The sequence below is a fragment of the Austrofundulus limnaeus genome, unplaced genomic scaffold (genome assembly GCF_001266775.1).
Source record: "Austrofundulus limnaeus strain Quisiro unplaced genomic scaffold, Austrofundulus_limnaeus-1.0 Scaffold347, whole genome shotgun sequence".
In the NCBI taxonomy this organism is placed as follows: Eukaryota; Metazoa; Chordata; class Actinopteri; order Cyprinodontiformes; family Rivulidae; genus Austrofundulus; species Austrofundulus limnaeus.
The window spans coordinates 319,287-338,532 of record NW_013952749.1 but is presented as its reverse complement, the minus strand read 5'-3'; the positions used below and the strand labels follow the sequence as shown (position 1 = coordinate 338,532).

Here is a 19,246-nt window from a genome sequence, read left to right as displayed (position 1 = left end):
AATTACAACATCTTAAATTTACTGTTTTTGTCAACACTGAGGTGAAATTCATATGTCGAAATATAACTTGTGTCATTTTTTCATATAATAATTTTAATAAATGTTTGTATGTTTAATCCTGTTCATATATCTAAAAATAAATTACTTTATTTTGGAAATACGTTCAGGTCACAAGTTTTCATTTCACTTTCATGATCAGAGTTGATATCTTGTCATTTCACTTTGATTTCATAACACAAAGATCTTGCATAAGATATTACTTTGTGAGATTGAGCTGGTATTAATTTCATAGAGTGAGTTCTTACAGTCTGAAGCCATGTTTCTCAACCAGATAAAATGTGGAATGCTCCTTCTGGGTTTGGAATGAGTCTTTGCCTCCAGCAGAGGGCTTCAGTGAATATGTCTTGTTGATGAATGATGGTAGGATGGAAGGACTTTACTGGTCCATCTATCCAACAACCTAACCCTCATCTAAAGTCATGATCAAAGGATTATGACCAAAATAAAAAGATACTAGATAAAAGAGGCTAAATTAAGCTTCCTTTTGTAGGGTGACTGGACTGGACTTTAGAAATAAGGTGAGGAGTTTTGTCATTCAATGAAGCTCTGATTAGAGTTACTTCTTTTCCATATCAAAAGTATTCCTTGAGGACGTCTCCCTTCAAAGGTTTTCCAGACATGTCCCAATGAAAGRAAACCCTAAAATTTGACCCATAACTCACTAGAGAGTTTTATTGTATATTCTCTCTGTCTTGCGAAAACCTTGAGATGCAGATAGTCTACGAACAAAGTGGGCCACTATTGGAGGTGGCGAGGTAGGAGGGGCAGATGTCAGAAGCTGCTAAAACACTGAACTTTAACAAGCTCGGATGCCACTTGTTAAATGCCTCTCTCTCAGCAGAGCAGCCTTTTTGGAAACTGCAAGGATGATACCAGTTACCCATCTGAGTGTGTTCTCCATCAGTGGGCAAAATGGAAAGTAAAGCATAGGTGAAGAGAGCAGATAAGACGACAGACTGAGATGATAAAAGGTTGTGCTGAGATCATTCATGATTCATTCTGTTTCCAACTGGCATGTTTGACAGACAGGGAGGAAACTATCCYGAAGCTTTCGGTCTACGTGAGTGAAGCAGCAGCGTGAAGGTCGTCTCYACTCACTGTACCTCATTGACTCTATAAATGACCAAAAGCACAGAAGCTTTAAGGTGTGTTGAAATTTGAACTATGTGATGCTATTTACATTAGATTTTTCAATAATCTATTAGCTCTGTTTGTGAATTATACATGTCTATGATGGTTGTTCTGTCCCATTAAGCTTCCAGACACCACTAATTGAACATTTTATTTAATATTATTTTATTTTAGTATACAAAACTTTAGAGAAAACAAGACATTCAGCCTGAACTACCTTATGCAGTAAATTACACCATAAGTCAGGTGCTATGTCGTATTTGCATATTATATTGAATATTGTATTTTATTTGTAATTTAGATCAGTATTGAAAATAAAATTTTGCAAAAGAATTTAAAAACAACTATTTTTAATAGGAACAAACACAATGATACATACTGCTTTTAACTAAAAAACTTCTTTAGGCATTCTTAAAGGAAGCCTTTTTGCAAGAATAACACAGACTACTACTGAAAAAGTGAGTCTTTTAAAAAATGTCACATAACACTGCTGAAGAAGGTGAAAGGCTACTGTGGGCTCACAGCTCGCTTTGACTCTATGAGAACCAAGTACATTTTTTCATGGGTTAAATGAAGAGACCATTTGATGTAAAACAGAGAAGACAACTTATCTTAAAACAGATATGGAGTTAGTTTGTTTTCTTTGTTTTGGAAACATTTCTGTCCCTATCAATGTTTCTTTTGTGCATATTCACTTTCAGATCTGAAAAGCTCTCAATATTAGATCATAGCAAGATATTTCTAAAGTGGATTTTAAAGGAAGAGGAATGTGTACAAGGAAAGCAGCAAAAGCCCTTTTAACATCCTGTTTTCACATCACAAAGCAAGCTGATCAAACATCTCTGATACTTTAGTTCATCATCAGCTTTTTATATGATAATCTTGGTGATTTTTGTTTTTTTACATTCTCTGAGTATGCATCACTGTACACTCTTAAATTTTGTCTTAGTTATATATTTTTGTTTTTGTCTATATGTAGTTTGTTCACTTTGTGTGTTTTTGTCTCGTGAAATTTTAGARAGAAAAACGCTGTTACATTTACAATGACTTTTAATATTTGTGGTGCTAGCTGTCATTAGCATCATAATGCTAATACTGATCATTGACTGTTGTATCCCCGTCTTATTAGCTGAAGGTTGAGCATTGTTAAGAGTGGGAGNGCTGTCATTAGCATCATAATGCTAATACTGATCATTGACTGTTGTATCCCCGTCTTATTAGCTGAAGGTTGAGCATTGTTAAGAGTGGGAGCAAGTTTCTGAATGAAACAATTCATAATCCTCTTTTAGACTGCTGTGAGCAACCTTGGTTGGCACTTGTACAACTGTTCTATTTGAACACACAAACTCAAAAGACCGAGTTTAACTTCACAACTTGAGACAAAGCAAGGGAGGTTCTGTATTTTTCCTGAAACCTCATGCATAAGTGTTATGAATTGATTTTGGTGTAATTGTATTGTGCGATTAAAGGCATTATGACTTTTGTGACAATTTAAAAAATGGATTTATTTGCATTGTTGCAGAAATTAATATAAAAATGTGCCTGTCTCTTAATTACTAGCCTGTAATAAAATCAGGTGAAGGTTTAATTTAATGATAAAACTAAAAATCTTTTTAATAAAATCACTCTTCTTATAGGAAAACGTTAACTGAGACTATACACAGTAACATATACTGTATATATTTAGCTCTAGACATGACTTAGGCCGTATTGAAAAGCAATAAAAGACGACATTTTTAAGATGGAACATGTAGTCAGCTGTTATTTAAAGATCATCCCATTAGGATGGTTTCAGTCTTTTCCTACCTCCAGAGCACAAGAGTTCCAGATTCTTCAACTGTTTGCATGTGTTTTGCAGGTGCAAGTTTTGAACATCGATTTAATTCACATTTCCTGTTCAAGACATTAGCATCTTGAACCTTGCTTTCAACCAAACGCCTTCTCCATTTGCAGGCACAGTTTGCCCACATTTAAATGAGCTTTTATCCATTCATTTAGAGGAAATCTCATCTGTGTTTATGTAAATAACTGCTTAGGCAAAACATAAAGTCAAATTCTCAAAAGCCAGTGCTGTTTCCTGAAAACTGGTGATTGCGTCTCAGTAGGCGGGGTATACCATAGTTGCAAGGCCATCACAGGGTCACACAGAAACAGCAGACAGAATAGAGGAGGTTTTATAATCTGCTTAAAAGTTACCGTCATAAAAAGAGAGCAGGCATGTCAGGAAAGTTACAATCTATCCTCTGTTTTAGTGAATCTATAAATTTAGTTCAGTCAACAAAGAAATTGTTACATTACAACTTTTGATGTTGTACATTCATAATCTTGTGTTTATTTAACATTTCAGCAGACATTTCTTCACAGTGCAGTTTAACAAATGGAACCAACATTATTCTTTTGTGGGATAATAACTGCAAGAAATGCCTGCCCACACAGTCAGCCTGTTTCCTTGTTTTGCAGCTGATCTAATGGTGATGGGAGGTCTGAACATCCCAAAGGATATACCACTTCATGGCTCACAAGGGTCTTTTTTAATTTAGGAAATGTACAAAAGGTCACGTATTTAGAAATGCTGAACATGATTTTTCTTTGATACTGCAAGATGTTGTTTTACTTTCCCTGAGCTCTAAGCTTCATTCAAGACCTTCAGCTCACTGTGAGAATTATTTTTCTTTCTGTCACTTAATGACCATCTGTGTTTGTGACAGATGGCCATTTTTMTGTTGGACAGTGAGGAGAACTGTGTTCTGCTTAGTTTTAGTGTAAAAAGTAGTGGAAATTGCTCACACCTGCTGAACACGACGGGTAGTCTGTTTCTACTGTCACAAGCTCTTAAAATACTGCTTGTTTACAAAAAAACACCATCCCTGTAATAGAATTTTTTTTGACAACAATGCCAACACGATCGTCTCATCTTCTATTCTCTGAAATCTGTTGAGAAGATGTGTCTGGAACTCAAGAGCCCCCTTCCTATGCTCCATCACTTCACATCAGCCATTCTTTTCCTGCCTCTCCTGTTCATACATCTACAGAACAGAGGGAGCTGATGGAGACGGTGATAGATACAGAGGCCCTTTTAACTGTGCCTGTCAAAAAGCTCATTCCACCTAGTCTCTGCGCTTCAACTTTGATATGTCTTCCAATCTGCTGCTGCAGTCAAATTGGTGCAGACTGGTACGCTTCAGATACTCTAGTCTTATCAGATCAGTTCAAGTTTTCAGTGAGAGTTATGGACATCTAGCAGAGGCRATGATGTGAACAGACTAACTAATGCTCTTGGTAATAATTGAGGCGAGCTTGTGGGGTGTTCTTATAAATCTTGCTGATGATAACATTCACAGAGAGTGCATTTTAATGCTGCTTCTTACATTGCAATTGTCTTTAATGATGGAGGATGTGAGCTGAAGAAATTAGGGGAAAATGTTCTTTATTGCCCTATGATAATGTATTTAAATTATGGAGGGAATGCCWGCACCCACTCCTAAAAAGTGTTTTTAATGGCGCTTATGAATCACGCAAGTAACGGGTAAACTGACATAGCATGTCTAATGACCTATTCCCCTGACCCTGAACACCTGTAGTATGTTTCTAATTAGGGGCGGGGGGTGGGTTGGTGGGTGTCATTTTTCTCAATCCGTTTCAGCCAGTGCAGTACGCTGCATGTCACTGTTCCACAGGAAACATAAAGCATGCTTCTCAAACACACAATCTGTTGTGTAAATCATAAATATCGCCTGGATCAGCAGAATCTGAAGAGACAACAAGACAATACGAGTTGTGAATTATGCATGTGGAACACTTATTTATGCATGTTTTACAATGTTAACGGATAAAAACCAAACCCCCTAAGATAAATTCTATCACATCACAAAGCATATGCAGAGCAGCTCCACCGTGCCATATGCTGGCTGTAAGTCTTTCAGTAGCTGCAGTAATTCCTCAAACAATTCTTGATTTGAGACTTTTTACAGCTACATCCACTCTCATTTGTCTTGTYTCCACATAATGGATTCAAACAGAGGAATGAACTTTGGAGTGAGTAAAGCTGAGTCCATTACGCATAAAACAGGCTGATTTGACCACTAAATAATGCAGAGATAAAACCTCTGACAATTTTCCGAGCTATTGTTTCAGTTATGTTACACTTTCCTGATGAAGAGCGGAAGGGTCTTTGAATGTTGCAGCTCTGCTGCACGGCAAAAGACAGAACGAGTACTGTAAAAAAGATGTTAGGAGCAAACAAACACGTACGACTGCCAACATAGATTACAGTATATTCGTCTTGCAAATAATAAGAATGCACTTCACCCACCCGCTTTCATGCCAGTGTTTTAGATAAAAATAATCTTATGTTAAGAAATGATAGTTACAGTTTAACCTGGGAAATAACATTATGTGCAATTTCACATGGTCTGCTAGTGCTTAGACAATGTGTTGTAAATGACTACCAACTGCCACACCACATTTTACCCCAATATATGCCAAATTCACTGAGGACCATATTTGTGTAGACTGARGTAAATTAGTGGTGACAGTCATCTTGAGTTGGACTGACTCCAAAAGTGAATTAGTTGTAGATATATAGCTAATAATTTCTTTCTGAGACTTTTGTTGAAATCTAGTGATTCATGCAGTGTTTTGCTGACAGATAAATAGGGTTAACTTCTACAATGAAAAGTGTAAATATGTTGCACAATGTTGAGCATAGTCATTTTTGTGTTTTCGAAGTTCATTTGGTTGTGGCAGTCATCTTGAATGAGGGAGGGTTTATGCAATGTTTTTGACTTTTATATCATGTTATAATGTCATTCCTTGTTCAAAAAACACACCATGAGTGTTACCTTGACTCATTCATGCATGTTTGAGTAATCCTTGAATCTCCTGTGGCCATGTGGAGCTGCCTAAACGTTTGCTTGTACAAAGCACCGCCTTTTTGCACAAAGCCCCTCCTGCCCCACAGAGTATCCCTTCCTTGTAGCACTGTTGTGATGATGTGCTGAAGTAGGAGTGTCAGAAATGGAGACAGAGGCCAATTTCAAGGCGATTAGAAAGATGATGATGCAAAGTCAAATTTATCTTTGATAAATAAGCTTTCTCATAACAACTGAAGGTAAATAGATGATAGTGGTATAGAATTGAACTATGTTTCTGGAAAACACATACTACTGCCCCTTTAAAATGTACTCAATGGATGTATGGGATATTTTGCTAAAAACTGACAGTGTATTTCAATAGTAAGTTTTAAACTCTGCCCTTATGGGATCAGTTTAATCTACTGACACACCATTTTTAATTAGAAAAACTTCAATAGTTGATCTTGAATGATTTTCTTTTTCTGAAAGTTTCACCAGAATCTGTTTAGAGATTGAGATATGATGTTTATTGTACTGGCAAACAAACCCACAGACATTAACATTATTGCTCTGTTTTCAGAGGACAGTCAAGGTAAGCTGCAATTTACACACCTACAATCCACAAGTGTACAATTAGAGAAAAAGGCCATGGAAGCAGCTGATTGATTGGTATATCCTGTCCATTGTAATAGTCCTCCGTGTGCCATTATCTAGTAATTCTTAGCATTTATCATGTTTCATTTTCTCAATTCTAAAATCAAAGTTCCTCAGAGGCTTTGGACAGCCTCTTATCTTTGGAATGACTCAGTTTGTTGGAATGGGTTCACATATGGTGAGCGCCCACTGTCATTTGCAGTTTGATGGACATGAGCACACAGTTGATTTAGAAAGTGCCAGAATGGCTGCTGTCTCCACAGATGGCTGCCACTCATAACGATCTTCATGTCCTTTTCAAGGTGACTGCTTTCTCTGCGGCGGCTTGCAGTGTCATGGACGAGTCTAACTGAAACATGACTGCAAGGTTTTTCCAAAGAACTTGATAAATCCAGCACCACTTGCTCATCAGTGGATAGAAAAAGAAAGTAAACAGATCACAGTAAAATAAACAATTTTACCCACATATCTAAAAAAAAGTTTTAGAACAACACTTTTTCTAAGGGAACACAGTAGCATGATGGTCAGACAGATCTTATAATTCCAAGGCTATGTGTTTAAACTCAGGTTACATAAGGAAGTGCATCTGGCAATAAACAATCTTGTATGTGAACGACCCCCTCAGATAAGAGCAGGCAAATCAAACAAAAAGTCCAAATCACAGTCATGACCAAAATCAGACTAAAACCCAAAATAAACAAACCATTTAAATAATAGTTAATACCTTTTAAAGTGTAGTTCAGTGAAAATAATTTCTTACCCACTGTGGATACCTCTTTGAATAACCTCAGTTTTGAGTAAAGCAGTTTATTTGTGACCAGATTGACGAGCTAAAGGCTAATCTTTTCAGAGGCCAAACCAAATTGGATTGTTGTCAACAATCCTAATCTAAAAAGTAAAAAATAGAACTTTTATACAACCTTCATTTTAACGTTACAAGACTATTCTGGCAGAAATATCTAAACATCTATTTCAGAGGCTGAACATGTTTGAGGCAGAAACAGTCCACTTTGATCTTGACCTTGCTCTGACAAGACATCTGGTCAGAAATAAACAACATTTCTCTAAACCAGGGCCTACAAAGAGCTACAACATCCACTCATTTTTTTTTTACCTGCTTTTCCTTGTGGGTCATGGGGGAACCTAAAGTCTACCTCCAGCGGTCATTAGCCTTTTTCACAAGACAGTTCCATGAAATCGCTGCACAGACTAGTCCGGCTTTCAGCTCATAAAAATCACAGGTCCCGCTCACATGTGCGAGTTCAGAAATTAACCCAGCAGAGTGGAACCAAAAGAGGCACGGAGCAGATCTCAGCTCAGCTGAAGTGGACCACGACATATTTATTGTGTGATGTACCTCTGCTGCCTCATAGCAAACAAAACAAACAAAATAAACTTACTTTAGCAATTCTTGGGTTCAATAATTTTTAAAATAACTACAAAGTTGCTGTTCTGTGTCGTCTTTAATGTTCGCTCTGTAATAAATCTGTTGATTAATCCTACAGTCGCTCACTGATGTCATCAGCTCATTAGCATTTTCTGAGCTGCAGAACCACATGTTGCTTTTTCACAAGTCAGTCAGCCCAGCTTGGGCCCGGATCTGATACTACCTCACTTGTGGGCTCAGAGTGGGATCAGAGGCAGGCTCATTTTACTCAGTTTTCCACCTTTGGGTTTTTCCGAATGCTCGAAGGAGGACAGGACAGGCGTCAGTCCCGGACTGAGCTGTCTTATGAATGAGGCTATTGCATGAACCTGAACCATTACATGGACACGAGACACGAGACAATCCTCCATTCACACTTCAACACTCAAAAAACGGAATGCATCTTGTGGGAGCTGGTCAGAATATACAAACAACATTTGACTACACCGGACAGCACCTATTAAAGTGCTAACTAAAAGTGTTTAAGGTCCATCCTCAATATCTGCTTTTATCTTGTTTTATTCAAAAATTTTGTGAAAGACCTGAGCTGAGAAGAAAGAAAAGTGGACTGCTTTGGTTGAAAAACAGTTAGATGAGCTGCTGAGTTAATTGCAAATGAAAGTCTATTCTTTGGAAAATAGGAGGTAAATGTACAACTATTTAATACAAAGAGAGCTGATATATTACATTATTTAGTGTAATTTAAATTTATGAAGGATTGAAAAAATGTGGAGCAAAATCATGATCAGTTCTTTCTCTGACACCATGTCTTGGAAGGATTTTTGTTTTGCACAGTTTTACACTTTCAAGCCACACAAAGCTTGGAAAAAAAGCCAACTGAACTAAAAATAGGAACAGCAGATTATTTATTTTTTCAAACAAGAAAAGACAAGTCAGAGTAGGTTTGTTAGCCCCGGAGAATCCTTTCATACATTTGCAAGTCTTTTTGTGTAATCTGTATGACCTCTTTCAGGAAAAGAAAAAAAAAGAAGATGAGAATATTTCATTACAGCTCTGCAGAATTTAATGATTAATGTTTTTACTGTTATTGCCAACAACTGGTTTTTAATTTCATTTGAATAATTCATCTCTTTAACCAGTGAATTTGTGTTTGAAAGCAGCACATGCTGCATGTTCTGCAGAGTTTTAATCAGGAAATTAAGTAAAAAAAAGAACATAAGAAAAAAAAAGATAATTCCTTATGGAAACATACAGTATATTCCCTATACTGCCGACATAAGCCAGATTTACAGGCATTTTTGTGTTTGCTAAGGTTGATTAGTGACTTGACCCAAATTGATTCCAAATGTTATTSAGTTGTAAAAGTTCAGTCATTGATTATGTTCTGCAAATTTCAATAAAACTGAGGGGTGAGGTTTTACCCCAAGTGGAGGAGTTCAATTATCTTGGCGTTTTGTTCCTGAGTGAGGGAAGAATGGAGCGTGAGACTGAAAGACAAATCAGCGTAGCCTCTGCAGTATCGCAGACTTTGTACCGGTTTGTTGTGGKGAAGATGGAACTGAGCTGTAAGGTGAGACTCTCTGTTTACCAGCTGGTTTACATTCCTACCCCCACCTATGATCACAAACTTTTGGCAGTGACCGAAAGAACAAGAAAGCAGGTACAGGTGGTCAAAATTAGTTTTCCTCACAGGGTATCTGGACTCTCCCTTGCAAATAGGGTAAGAAAATAAGRGATGCTGCTCCTCCACATTGAATGGAGACAGTTGAGGTGGTTTGGGAATCTGGTAAGGATGCCTCCTGGAAGCCTCCCTAGGGGCTTCAGGCATGTCCTACTAGAAGGAGATTCTTGGGAAAACCTGGGACACACTGGAGATACTTTATCTCTAGGCTGGCCTGGGAATGTCTTGGAGTCTTCCCAGAAGTGCTGGAAGAGGTGGCTGGGGAAAGAGATGTTGGGCCTCATTGCTCAAKATGCTGCCCCCATAACCTGACTCAGAAACATGGAGAAAATGGATGGATGTAGRGATGGATGGATTGATGGATGGATCATGAGTTATTTTGGTGCCAGACAGACAAATTCTCACAAGCATACACATGTTTATGTTTCTGTCCTTATTAGGACYATGTTTTGACKCCAATCATTTCTGTAGCCTAACCCTTACCAGTACATAACTTACAMCAACCTAAACTCAATTCATGCTTTARTCCTAAACCTAACCCCTAACAYCTCAATGGTGTTCCAACATATTAGGTCAAAGCACTGGTCCCAAAAAAGRTTACTGGTTCTAACAAGGTAGATGTTAATGTCTTAAAAAGGCAACAAAAACCTGGTACACACACACCTGCCAAAAACRTTRTCATCCATCTTTTACCTTTGGGCGAAGGATGATAATAAAATCTTGACGCGTTAGTATAAACTGTCATTACTCTTTAAYACCTCTGCTCAGGCTGTATATGGGGCTCCAGGAAAAGAGTATTTATGTTCCTTTCCTGTATAGCTGTCGGTGCTGCTGGGCTTTAATTAGCTCCAGTTTCCTCTCTACAAGGAGAACTGGACCAGGTGCCTCCAGGCCCAGTCCAGGTGGTAATGAAGACCGGGCATTAAAGCAGGAAAACATATAAATAAATAATTCTTTGGTTCATTAACTTTGAAAGGACTTCCATGTGAGCTTATTAAATGTCATCAAGAGGGGGAGGAGGCCACCCTGAAGAGATCACACCACAGTTTCTTGGTCTGATTGATTGGATTGTGGTGAAAATGAGACAGACTTCATAAAGTGCCTTGGATTGTTTCCTGCTGGCAYGTTCTTTAAGTAAGCTCATCCCAGATTAGTCTTTGTGGCAAGGAAGTTGTAACCATCATGTCTTAGCTGCATGATTAAATTAATATTTTAAAAAAAATGTCTAACTTTGAATAAATTAAATTTGAGGGAAGGAACAGTGATTGTGACTATTAATTAGTAAAGTCAACAAATATGCAGCTGCTGAGGCCAAAGCTGAACATTTAAATAAAAATAGTGTTGAACAGAGAATTAYACYGCGTTTTAATTTTAAAAGAAATCTTACCAAAATCTTTAGTTTTATTTTACTATTTGAAGCTTAGTRATAKTTTTATTGGTGTCCTGATACTGTTATCRGTGTTGTATCAGGCCTGATACCAGCCTTTTTAAAACTCACACATTGCCCCAATACTCAGAACCGATACCAATACCAGTATTTATACTCCACTGAATGTGTTACAGTTTAAATTTCAAGTGAAAAGTCTGTTATTTATTAAATTTTTTAGATGTTACCACAGTATATATCATGCAGTACAGTCAGAGGGACTGTAGGCCTATAAGAGACACCTCGTTCTAAATAAAATAAACATGTTTTTAAAGCCATTGTGGAATGTTTAAGTCTTAACTCAGTCAGTACTCTGTATTGGTAATTGGTACCAGTGAGTACCCAAACAGAAGTACTCGTACTTGGTTGGAGAAAAATGGGTACTTGGATACTCCTACTTATAATCACCTTCTGCCTAAAGATAAAAAGCAGGCAAAAATGTTATCGACATCTACAGTTGATTCATTTTTCAAGTCAACCTGATTCAATATGGTTAAATTATTAAAAGATCATGCATAATCTTTTATTTTACGATTTGACAAAAGTGGCTCCAAATTCATCGTTTATTATATATTTTTTAATGTAAACCTCTAGAATGAAGGGTAGCAGGTGATAGCCTATGCATTTATTCAAGGTCTACTTGGCTTAAGATTAAATATACGCGCTTGACGAGATGAATTTGATCAAAGCCAGAAAAACACCTGTATACTGATATTAAACAACAGAGGGTAAATAACAATAATTATTTAGCTTAAATTCCTGAACATGATTGGATTTTTTTGACTGTGCTGAATTTTTTCTATTTTACAGCAGCCAAAAACATGACATAGCGCRACACTCTAAAAATGAAATGTTGGATTTACTTAACCATGTTATGTGACCTGGTTCCACTTAACTGAGTTGAGTAAATTCAAAGCAACATATTCATGTTCTTTGGTTAAAAAACTGGTATATTGCTTTGAATTTACTCAACTCATTTAAGTGGAACCAGGCCACATAACATGGTTAAGTAAATCCAACATTTCATTTTTTACAGTGTATATGATGCTCAAGCTTTGATCAAGCTTTGATCTTATGAGATACTTCCCAGAATGGGTTCAGGAAGCAGACAACCTTTTTTTTAACTTTATGACAAATCTATAAACCTTATTTTATAAAAACTGAGTTTGGGCCGAATTGTTTGAATCTGAATAACGTTGTCTGCAGCTACAAGCTTTCGCTTACAAATCACCTCTCCTCACACTTTTTTCTTTTTTCTCATACATCGTAGTTCCTGTACTTATTTTTTTTCTTCGCAGCCACCTGTTTGGGACAGATGGCCACTCGTCCTGAGCCTGATTTTGCTCCAGGTCTCTTTCTGTATCAGTGGGCGCCTGCTGCTGATGCATGAAAAATACAGTGTAATCTGCTGGTGTCCTCATGTAGACAACTTCTATAATCACTATTGTACTAAATCTGACTGTTCTTGGGTGTTATTAATTATTATTAGTTTGCATAAGAAATTTAAGTTGGACCTGTTAATATTTGCTACATATGACTCTGAAATCACTTTGTTTATGACTTGTATAAATTTGCACATTTTAATAAATTATTGTAATTGTTGGTTCAAAACAAATTATAACATTTATTATCACCTTGATATGTTTCTTTTCAGTAGAAGCAGAGATCTATACAAATGTGTTACACATATACAGTAAACTGTGAATTGTTTGAAATGATTTTCTTTGCATGTTTGCTCATATGTTAAAAATGTTAAATAATTGAATGTGTTAATACAGTCAACTGCATGTAATGACTCAGGACATCCCCGGTACATCTGGTGTGATCTATTTGCAGACAGAGTCACTACAGCATCACAGAGGCACTCTGAAATGAAAGGTAAGGCTCAGCACTCCTGAGATGCTCCATCAGCGAAGCAGCTGGGGGRTGGGGGTGGGGGYACATTACAAGATAAACTCATATTGACACATCTGGCAGAATTCATCATTTCTGACCAGAAGCATTTTTCTGTGTTTGCACATGGACCTTTGTGGYAAGCAGCACATTCAGACAGGTCATTTACAACGGTTAACAAAGGCGTTCAATTCCTCTGCTGGCTGTGAAGTCAGGAGCAGGAGATTCTTTAACACATTGAGCTGCGTCAGTTGTTGATTCAGTGATACATCCACTTCAGTCATTTTTTTATTGATTGATTATGAAGCTTAAAACTGGGCACGTTTCAGATAGTGTCTTTAGACGTGTCCATCYTTCACTTCATGATGCTCAAAGTCTCAGTTTTATCTACAAACCATCAAAAGTGAAGTAGTGATTATGTTTTGCCCATGTTTGTGTGTCTGTAGTGYTAGCAAAATATCTCATTAATGACAAACAGATTATATTAAAACTTTCAGACAGTGATCATAAGGTTTATACTGTATCTTTGACTCATCAACTTTGGAGTGAATCCAATGCAAGATGGCCATTGCAGCAAAGCAACCTTAGCAAACATAGTTTTGCAGATTTGAAGCTAAAATTTGCTGTGGCTGTCATGAGTGAGTGTACAAGATTTGTATTTATAACTTTGCTGATAAYTATTAGAATCACCTCTGCTTGCTTGTAAGCAAAATACCTGATCCACTGCACACATTTAAATGAAACTTTCAGAAAGCAATCATAGGTTGAMACTACAGCTGACTAATCTTTGCACTTAGCCTAAATAAAGATGGCTGCCACTGCCAACAGTCATTAGAATACATGGATATGACTTTAACTTAACAGGCATTGAGCTAACGTTTGGTGATGATAGTAGCCAGTCATCATCCCCCACACACACTGACAGTAGTTAAATATGGGCRTCCACCCCATCAGTCTATTAGCAAAATATTTCAYGATTTCAACAAAACTCTTGAAAAGAAGCCACATCTACAACTGAACAACTAGTGGAGTCACCTCTTTTTCATAATGGCCACTGCAGCTAATTGACATTACCATCAATTTTCCAGCTACTGAGCTAGTTTTGGTTTTGTAGTAGCTGAGAGTTATCTTCAACACAGTATCTGAGCATTAGCTTCACTTTAGTTTTCACATATCGCATGAGATCCTGCATAACATTTACAAGGTTAGACCAAAATAACTATAGGTCTATTCCATTTAAAATATTCTTAGTTTAAAACTCCGGCATGAAAGGCAGAGCATGATARGCAGTCCTCCAAGGAATGGTAGGCCTTTATTTAATCATTTTTGTCCTTGTGCTTCTGCAGATTTGCGAGTTCCAGTCTTATCGGGTATGTCACACCTGAACCAACAGAAATTTGGTTTATTTCCCATTTTTTCCTTTATTCTGTTCTTTTTTCTTAAAAAAAGCTATTCCATGACATAATCCACTCCTGCTCCCAAACTGCTTACAAACGTGACTCGTTCTCTCCATCCTTCATGTCTTTTATTACCCTCAACAAGCCAGCACCCCCACCCCACACAAACCTCTCAGACTGGATCCTGCCTTTCATCAGCTTCCTGCAGTCAGACGATACTGGGCAGTCTCTGTTATTGTGAGCTGCTCAAGCTAATTGTTAAACATGTTCATGTCAATCAAACCCTTCCTCAAACGACACCAGCTCGACTCGGTGCGACGAGCACACCGGTGCAGCCATGGCAGAGTAATTGTGGCCGCCGCACCAGAAGCCCAACTCCATTCCATTAGCGGCTGTAGATTATAAATAAGTGAAGCCGGTGGTTGACTGTAAGACCTATTCAAGCTTGAACATGTGCTGAATGGCTCCTTTTCTCTTTTGGCATGTGTTTCATTTCCGCTCAGACAAGCAACCGACCAGAAGGAGGTAATTGCATTCGCAGCAGCATTGTGTTAACAGAAAGCGAGGGATATTTTTCATCACATCATGAATTAAAACTCTAAATATTCTTAGTTGAAAAAAAATCGAGAGCCTTGCATGTGTGACATCCAGAGCCGGTTTATGTTACACTGCATCACAGAGTTCAATAGAGTTAAGTTTATGTAACCACCATATCTGCATCGATCTCACCCCATAAACCTCGTCTGACACAGCTGCATGGTTTGTTAGGCACATATGAGCAGTGTCACTGAATGATAAAACACTGGGTAACCTTGGGGGAGGCTATTCAACAGAAACTGCTGAGTTATCGCTCTATAATGCCAACAAAACAACAATCAGTGAGAAACACGAGATGCCAAATGATTGGCTCTTTATTGTAGGAGGCAGAAAAATCCTGCTGCTTGTATAGAAGGAAAGCTACATGGTGCAGAATAATGGAAGGCTTTGAAATGGTCATCAACAACTATAAACGTCCCAGGCTTCAATTTGGCACTGTGGTCATTTGTAAACTATGATCCATCCTCCGGTTCCCCGTAACAGTGCTTTTTCAAACACATTCTGCACCTCAGAGGTGCCGTTAAAGCCATCTGGAGATTTCAGAACAGGATGTGTAGACGACGTTCAATGAAGAGTTCGAGCATTCTTCATTCCAATAATCCCACCGAGTTTGTCTTAGATTCGGAGCGGTTCCACTCGGCTGGGGAGAAACATTTTCGGAATTTAAAACCCTAACCGATTCTTCAGCAAGCCGCCCGCTCTCATGAAGCATAAAATGCAGCTCAAGACATTTACATTTTCTGTATGCAGGCTTTAGAGCCGTTGGGTTGGCTGAAGATGTGGGGGGATTTTCCCCTCTATTTCAATCTAAGTAACTGTTTAATCACAGTTTCTGTTGACGCCTCTGGGTTTTGTGTCTTGAGTTGGATCCTTCTGGCAGCAACAGCAGAACATATTATGAGCTCCTCAAAAGTCTGATTATAGATTTCACYAAATAGTTCAAACAGGATGGTTCATGTAAGGCATTACACCTCACTTCACCTTCAAAAATAGTGCATTTATAATTGTAGCTGTTTTSTCTGCAGGGATGTAAAATGCTGCATAAAATCCATCCAAGCTTTGAAAATAGATGATTTAAAAAAGTTTTCTTGCAGAAAATCTTCCAGACTTTTCCACTGTATTTCAGTGAGTTTTAACTATATATTTAAAAGTATTTAAGAAATCTGATTTTATTTGTTACAAGTCTCATTCTGAGGTCAGTGTATGTGGTTCTCACCCTCATTCCCAGCTCGATGTTTTCACCTCCGTAGACCTCCATGCCTGGATCCAGCAGGCCGATCTCACCAAAATACTCCCGATCAACCACAAAGGAGCAGCCAATCATAGCTGGAGTTCTGGATGAGCAAAGAGAAAATTATGTTAATGTTAAATTTTTAGTTTAAAAGCTTAAAAGATTAGTTTTCATATTTATTTTCACATTAAAAAATATATCTACCAGTAATATAAAATATCCTTCTAACATTTCTGTGAGAAAAAAACAAGTGATAAAAAACTGACTATGATGCAAAGGTTCATAAAATAATATCATGAGCTGCAAAGAAATGTTTGAAATGACAGCCATGCTCAAAGTGGGCTGATTCTCCCTGGTTTTCTGTACTGCTTCTGTTTACAGCTTCCCACCAATTCCTATAAACCTGCCAGAAAACTTGGTTTCATCAACTGTAAGCTCCAGTTGATTCTTAAACTTCATTACAAGACATCAGTTGAAAATGTCTTGACCTACATTTATAGATCAGGTGACCCATAAGAAACAACTGGTTAAAAGTTCAGCACAAGTAGCCAATCAGGATGCCAGGAGTCTGACCAGTTTTACTGAAGACCATAAGTATATGCACAGAAAGATTGATCATTGCTGTAATTAAACTGTGTTTGCTCCTAATTTAAGGTTTTGAACAAACAAAATGTGAACAYTCAATATGAGAGTAGCAGGGGAAAAAAATCCAGCGTTGTTTCCCCATCTGAGCACCTCTTAGATGGACTGACTGGTTTAAWCATCTTGTAGAAATATTGAAATTATTTCTTCAAACTGGGGTTGTACAAAAAGTGATTTAATATGGATGAACAAGGAAATCTATATTACATTTTAACACAACTGTACTGTACTGGATTTAAAACAAACACAATTTTAGATAAGCAAAAGACAAGAAGTAATTGTGAAAATGATTGATTATGAAGCTGAAATAACACAATATTATTATTTTGAGTGGTGAATGTTGACTTTGTTCAGGGTTTACTGTACAGTTCTGGTTCAAAGTCCTCAGATTTGTGCTGGAAGGTGTCCACAGCAAAAACACTTGCAAGTTTTTTTGCTTGAACTTGACAGATGAGGYAAGGACACCATTTCTCCTTGAACTGAAATTTGGGAAGTTTATCCATGATGTTTGTCGCTGTGAGCACTGAACAACAGCTGCCCTTTATCACACACACACACAGCACAAAGGTCAAGTCTCTGTCTGACAAATCCGCTGCCTGGAGTTTCCTCACAGCAGTCGGGATAAAAAAAAGGAAGTAGGGTCAAACAGGGTTCAATGGCATAAAATAAGAAAATGTGTTCAGATAAAAAACTCAACAAAGGAGCAAGCTACTGTTTAGATATTATTTGAAGATGTTATTTCTCTTGATATAAAGCGAGTTTTCAATTAACTTTTTTGAAAGCGAAAAATAGGTGTATTACCATTTCATGAACAAAATGATTTAAGATCTAATGGTGGATATGTTAATAGTAGTGCTACACCGATAATTCAAAAATAATCAATGACGTCAATTACATGATGAGACTCAACTGTCCATCAAGGACAAGGGACAAATGTTCATATTTTGGACAGAGAGGGTGGTGAAGGAAGCCATTTATCTCTGTAAGATATGTTATTAAGTCTTAAAAGAACTTCATATAAACACATTCTTGAGATGTTTGGAATATTTTTATAATCACTGTGCAATCATCATGTCTGTATTACTGTGATCTTTACTGAGCTTTTAGAAGAATTTTGGGGGCATGACTTGACTCTAATACAAAACTCTTTTGCTCAGGTCTTTGGAGCCAGAGAGATGCTCTGAGTGCACAGCCCATAGCGCTGTGAGGTTGGGGTAACTCTRAAATGAGTGAAAATAAATATTAAAGTCTAAACTTTAATGAGTTTTTAATTCATGCTTTCAAAATGAACACATTTCTTTCACATCAAATGAGAAATAACTTTAAATAAAGGATGAAGGCTCAGGTTTCAACCTTCAATAACTTACAATGCAGCATTAAGTCTGATTCCTACTCAGTTTCACCCCAATTTACACCTTCATATGTGATCAAGACATTTCTCCTGTGATTCAGGCAAACAAAGAGCCTAACAGGGCGAGTAGGTCCAGGTCTACATGTGAATCTAAACACTACAAGGCCTCTCAAGGTCAAAGCTTGGAACTCTACACAACTCCAGACATTTTGAGTTGAAAAGGCTTTGTGGATGGAAGTAAATAGTTTTCATCTTCAGAATAGAAGTCCAGTTGTATCTTTTTTTATTTATTTATTTATTTATTTTTTTAAACTTTCTTTGCCTTTTAGATTCCTTGAAGAAATCAGATCAGGCAAGAAATGTTGAGAACTGATGGAGTTGGAGCCATTTTTACCAAACTAAGAAAAATAAAATAAACATACATAATCCGATGTAATACATTCAAAAAACAGATGCAGTGATTTTATTTTTAATAGTATATATTTTTAAAATAAATCTACTACATATGTTTTTGAGTGTTTGTAAGATGGTGTGCTCACAGTGTGTTTTATGAATAACACTCAGCTACTTGAGTGTTTACCAGCTCAGTACTTTGAGCAACACGAGAAATTTATTTGGTTACACAAAAAGAAAAAGATTTAACTTCACAATTTTGTTTTTGCCTGCTGTAATGTTTTGAACAAAATTCTAACACACCAAAAAAACCTAAAATTAAACACAAATAAAAAAGGACTTTTAAGAGTTTTAGTTTTAGTCACTTTTGTGTTTTCCAATGTTGACAAGCTTTGGCACCAAAACAGAATTAGGTTGACTCTGGTTTATCAGTTGTTGAAGCACATCCACTGTTTGAGTGTTTTATTGTAATCTGTCCAGTGGTTCGCAAGACATTTTTCTGACWGATAATCAAAAAACCTTTTGACTTTTCAGGCGATAATAAATATTT

General features: G+C 37.2%; 1 protein-coding gene across 1 annotated transcript in view; it reads right to left on the bottom strand.

The window, feature by feature from the left end:
• The window catches only part of galnt9 (polypeptide N-acetylgalactosaminyltransferase 9), a 127,923-nt gene that overhangs the window by 27,979 nt on the left and 80,698 nt on the right, over window positions 1–19,246 (bottom strand). The window contains exon 6 of the mRNA XM_014022897.1: window positions 16,296–16,413. Within this exon, the coding sequence (XP_013878351.1) occupies window positions 16,296–16,413 (118 nt within the window). The remainder of the gene's footprint in view (window positions 1–16,295; window positions 16,414–19,246) is intronic.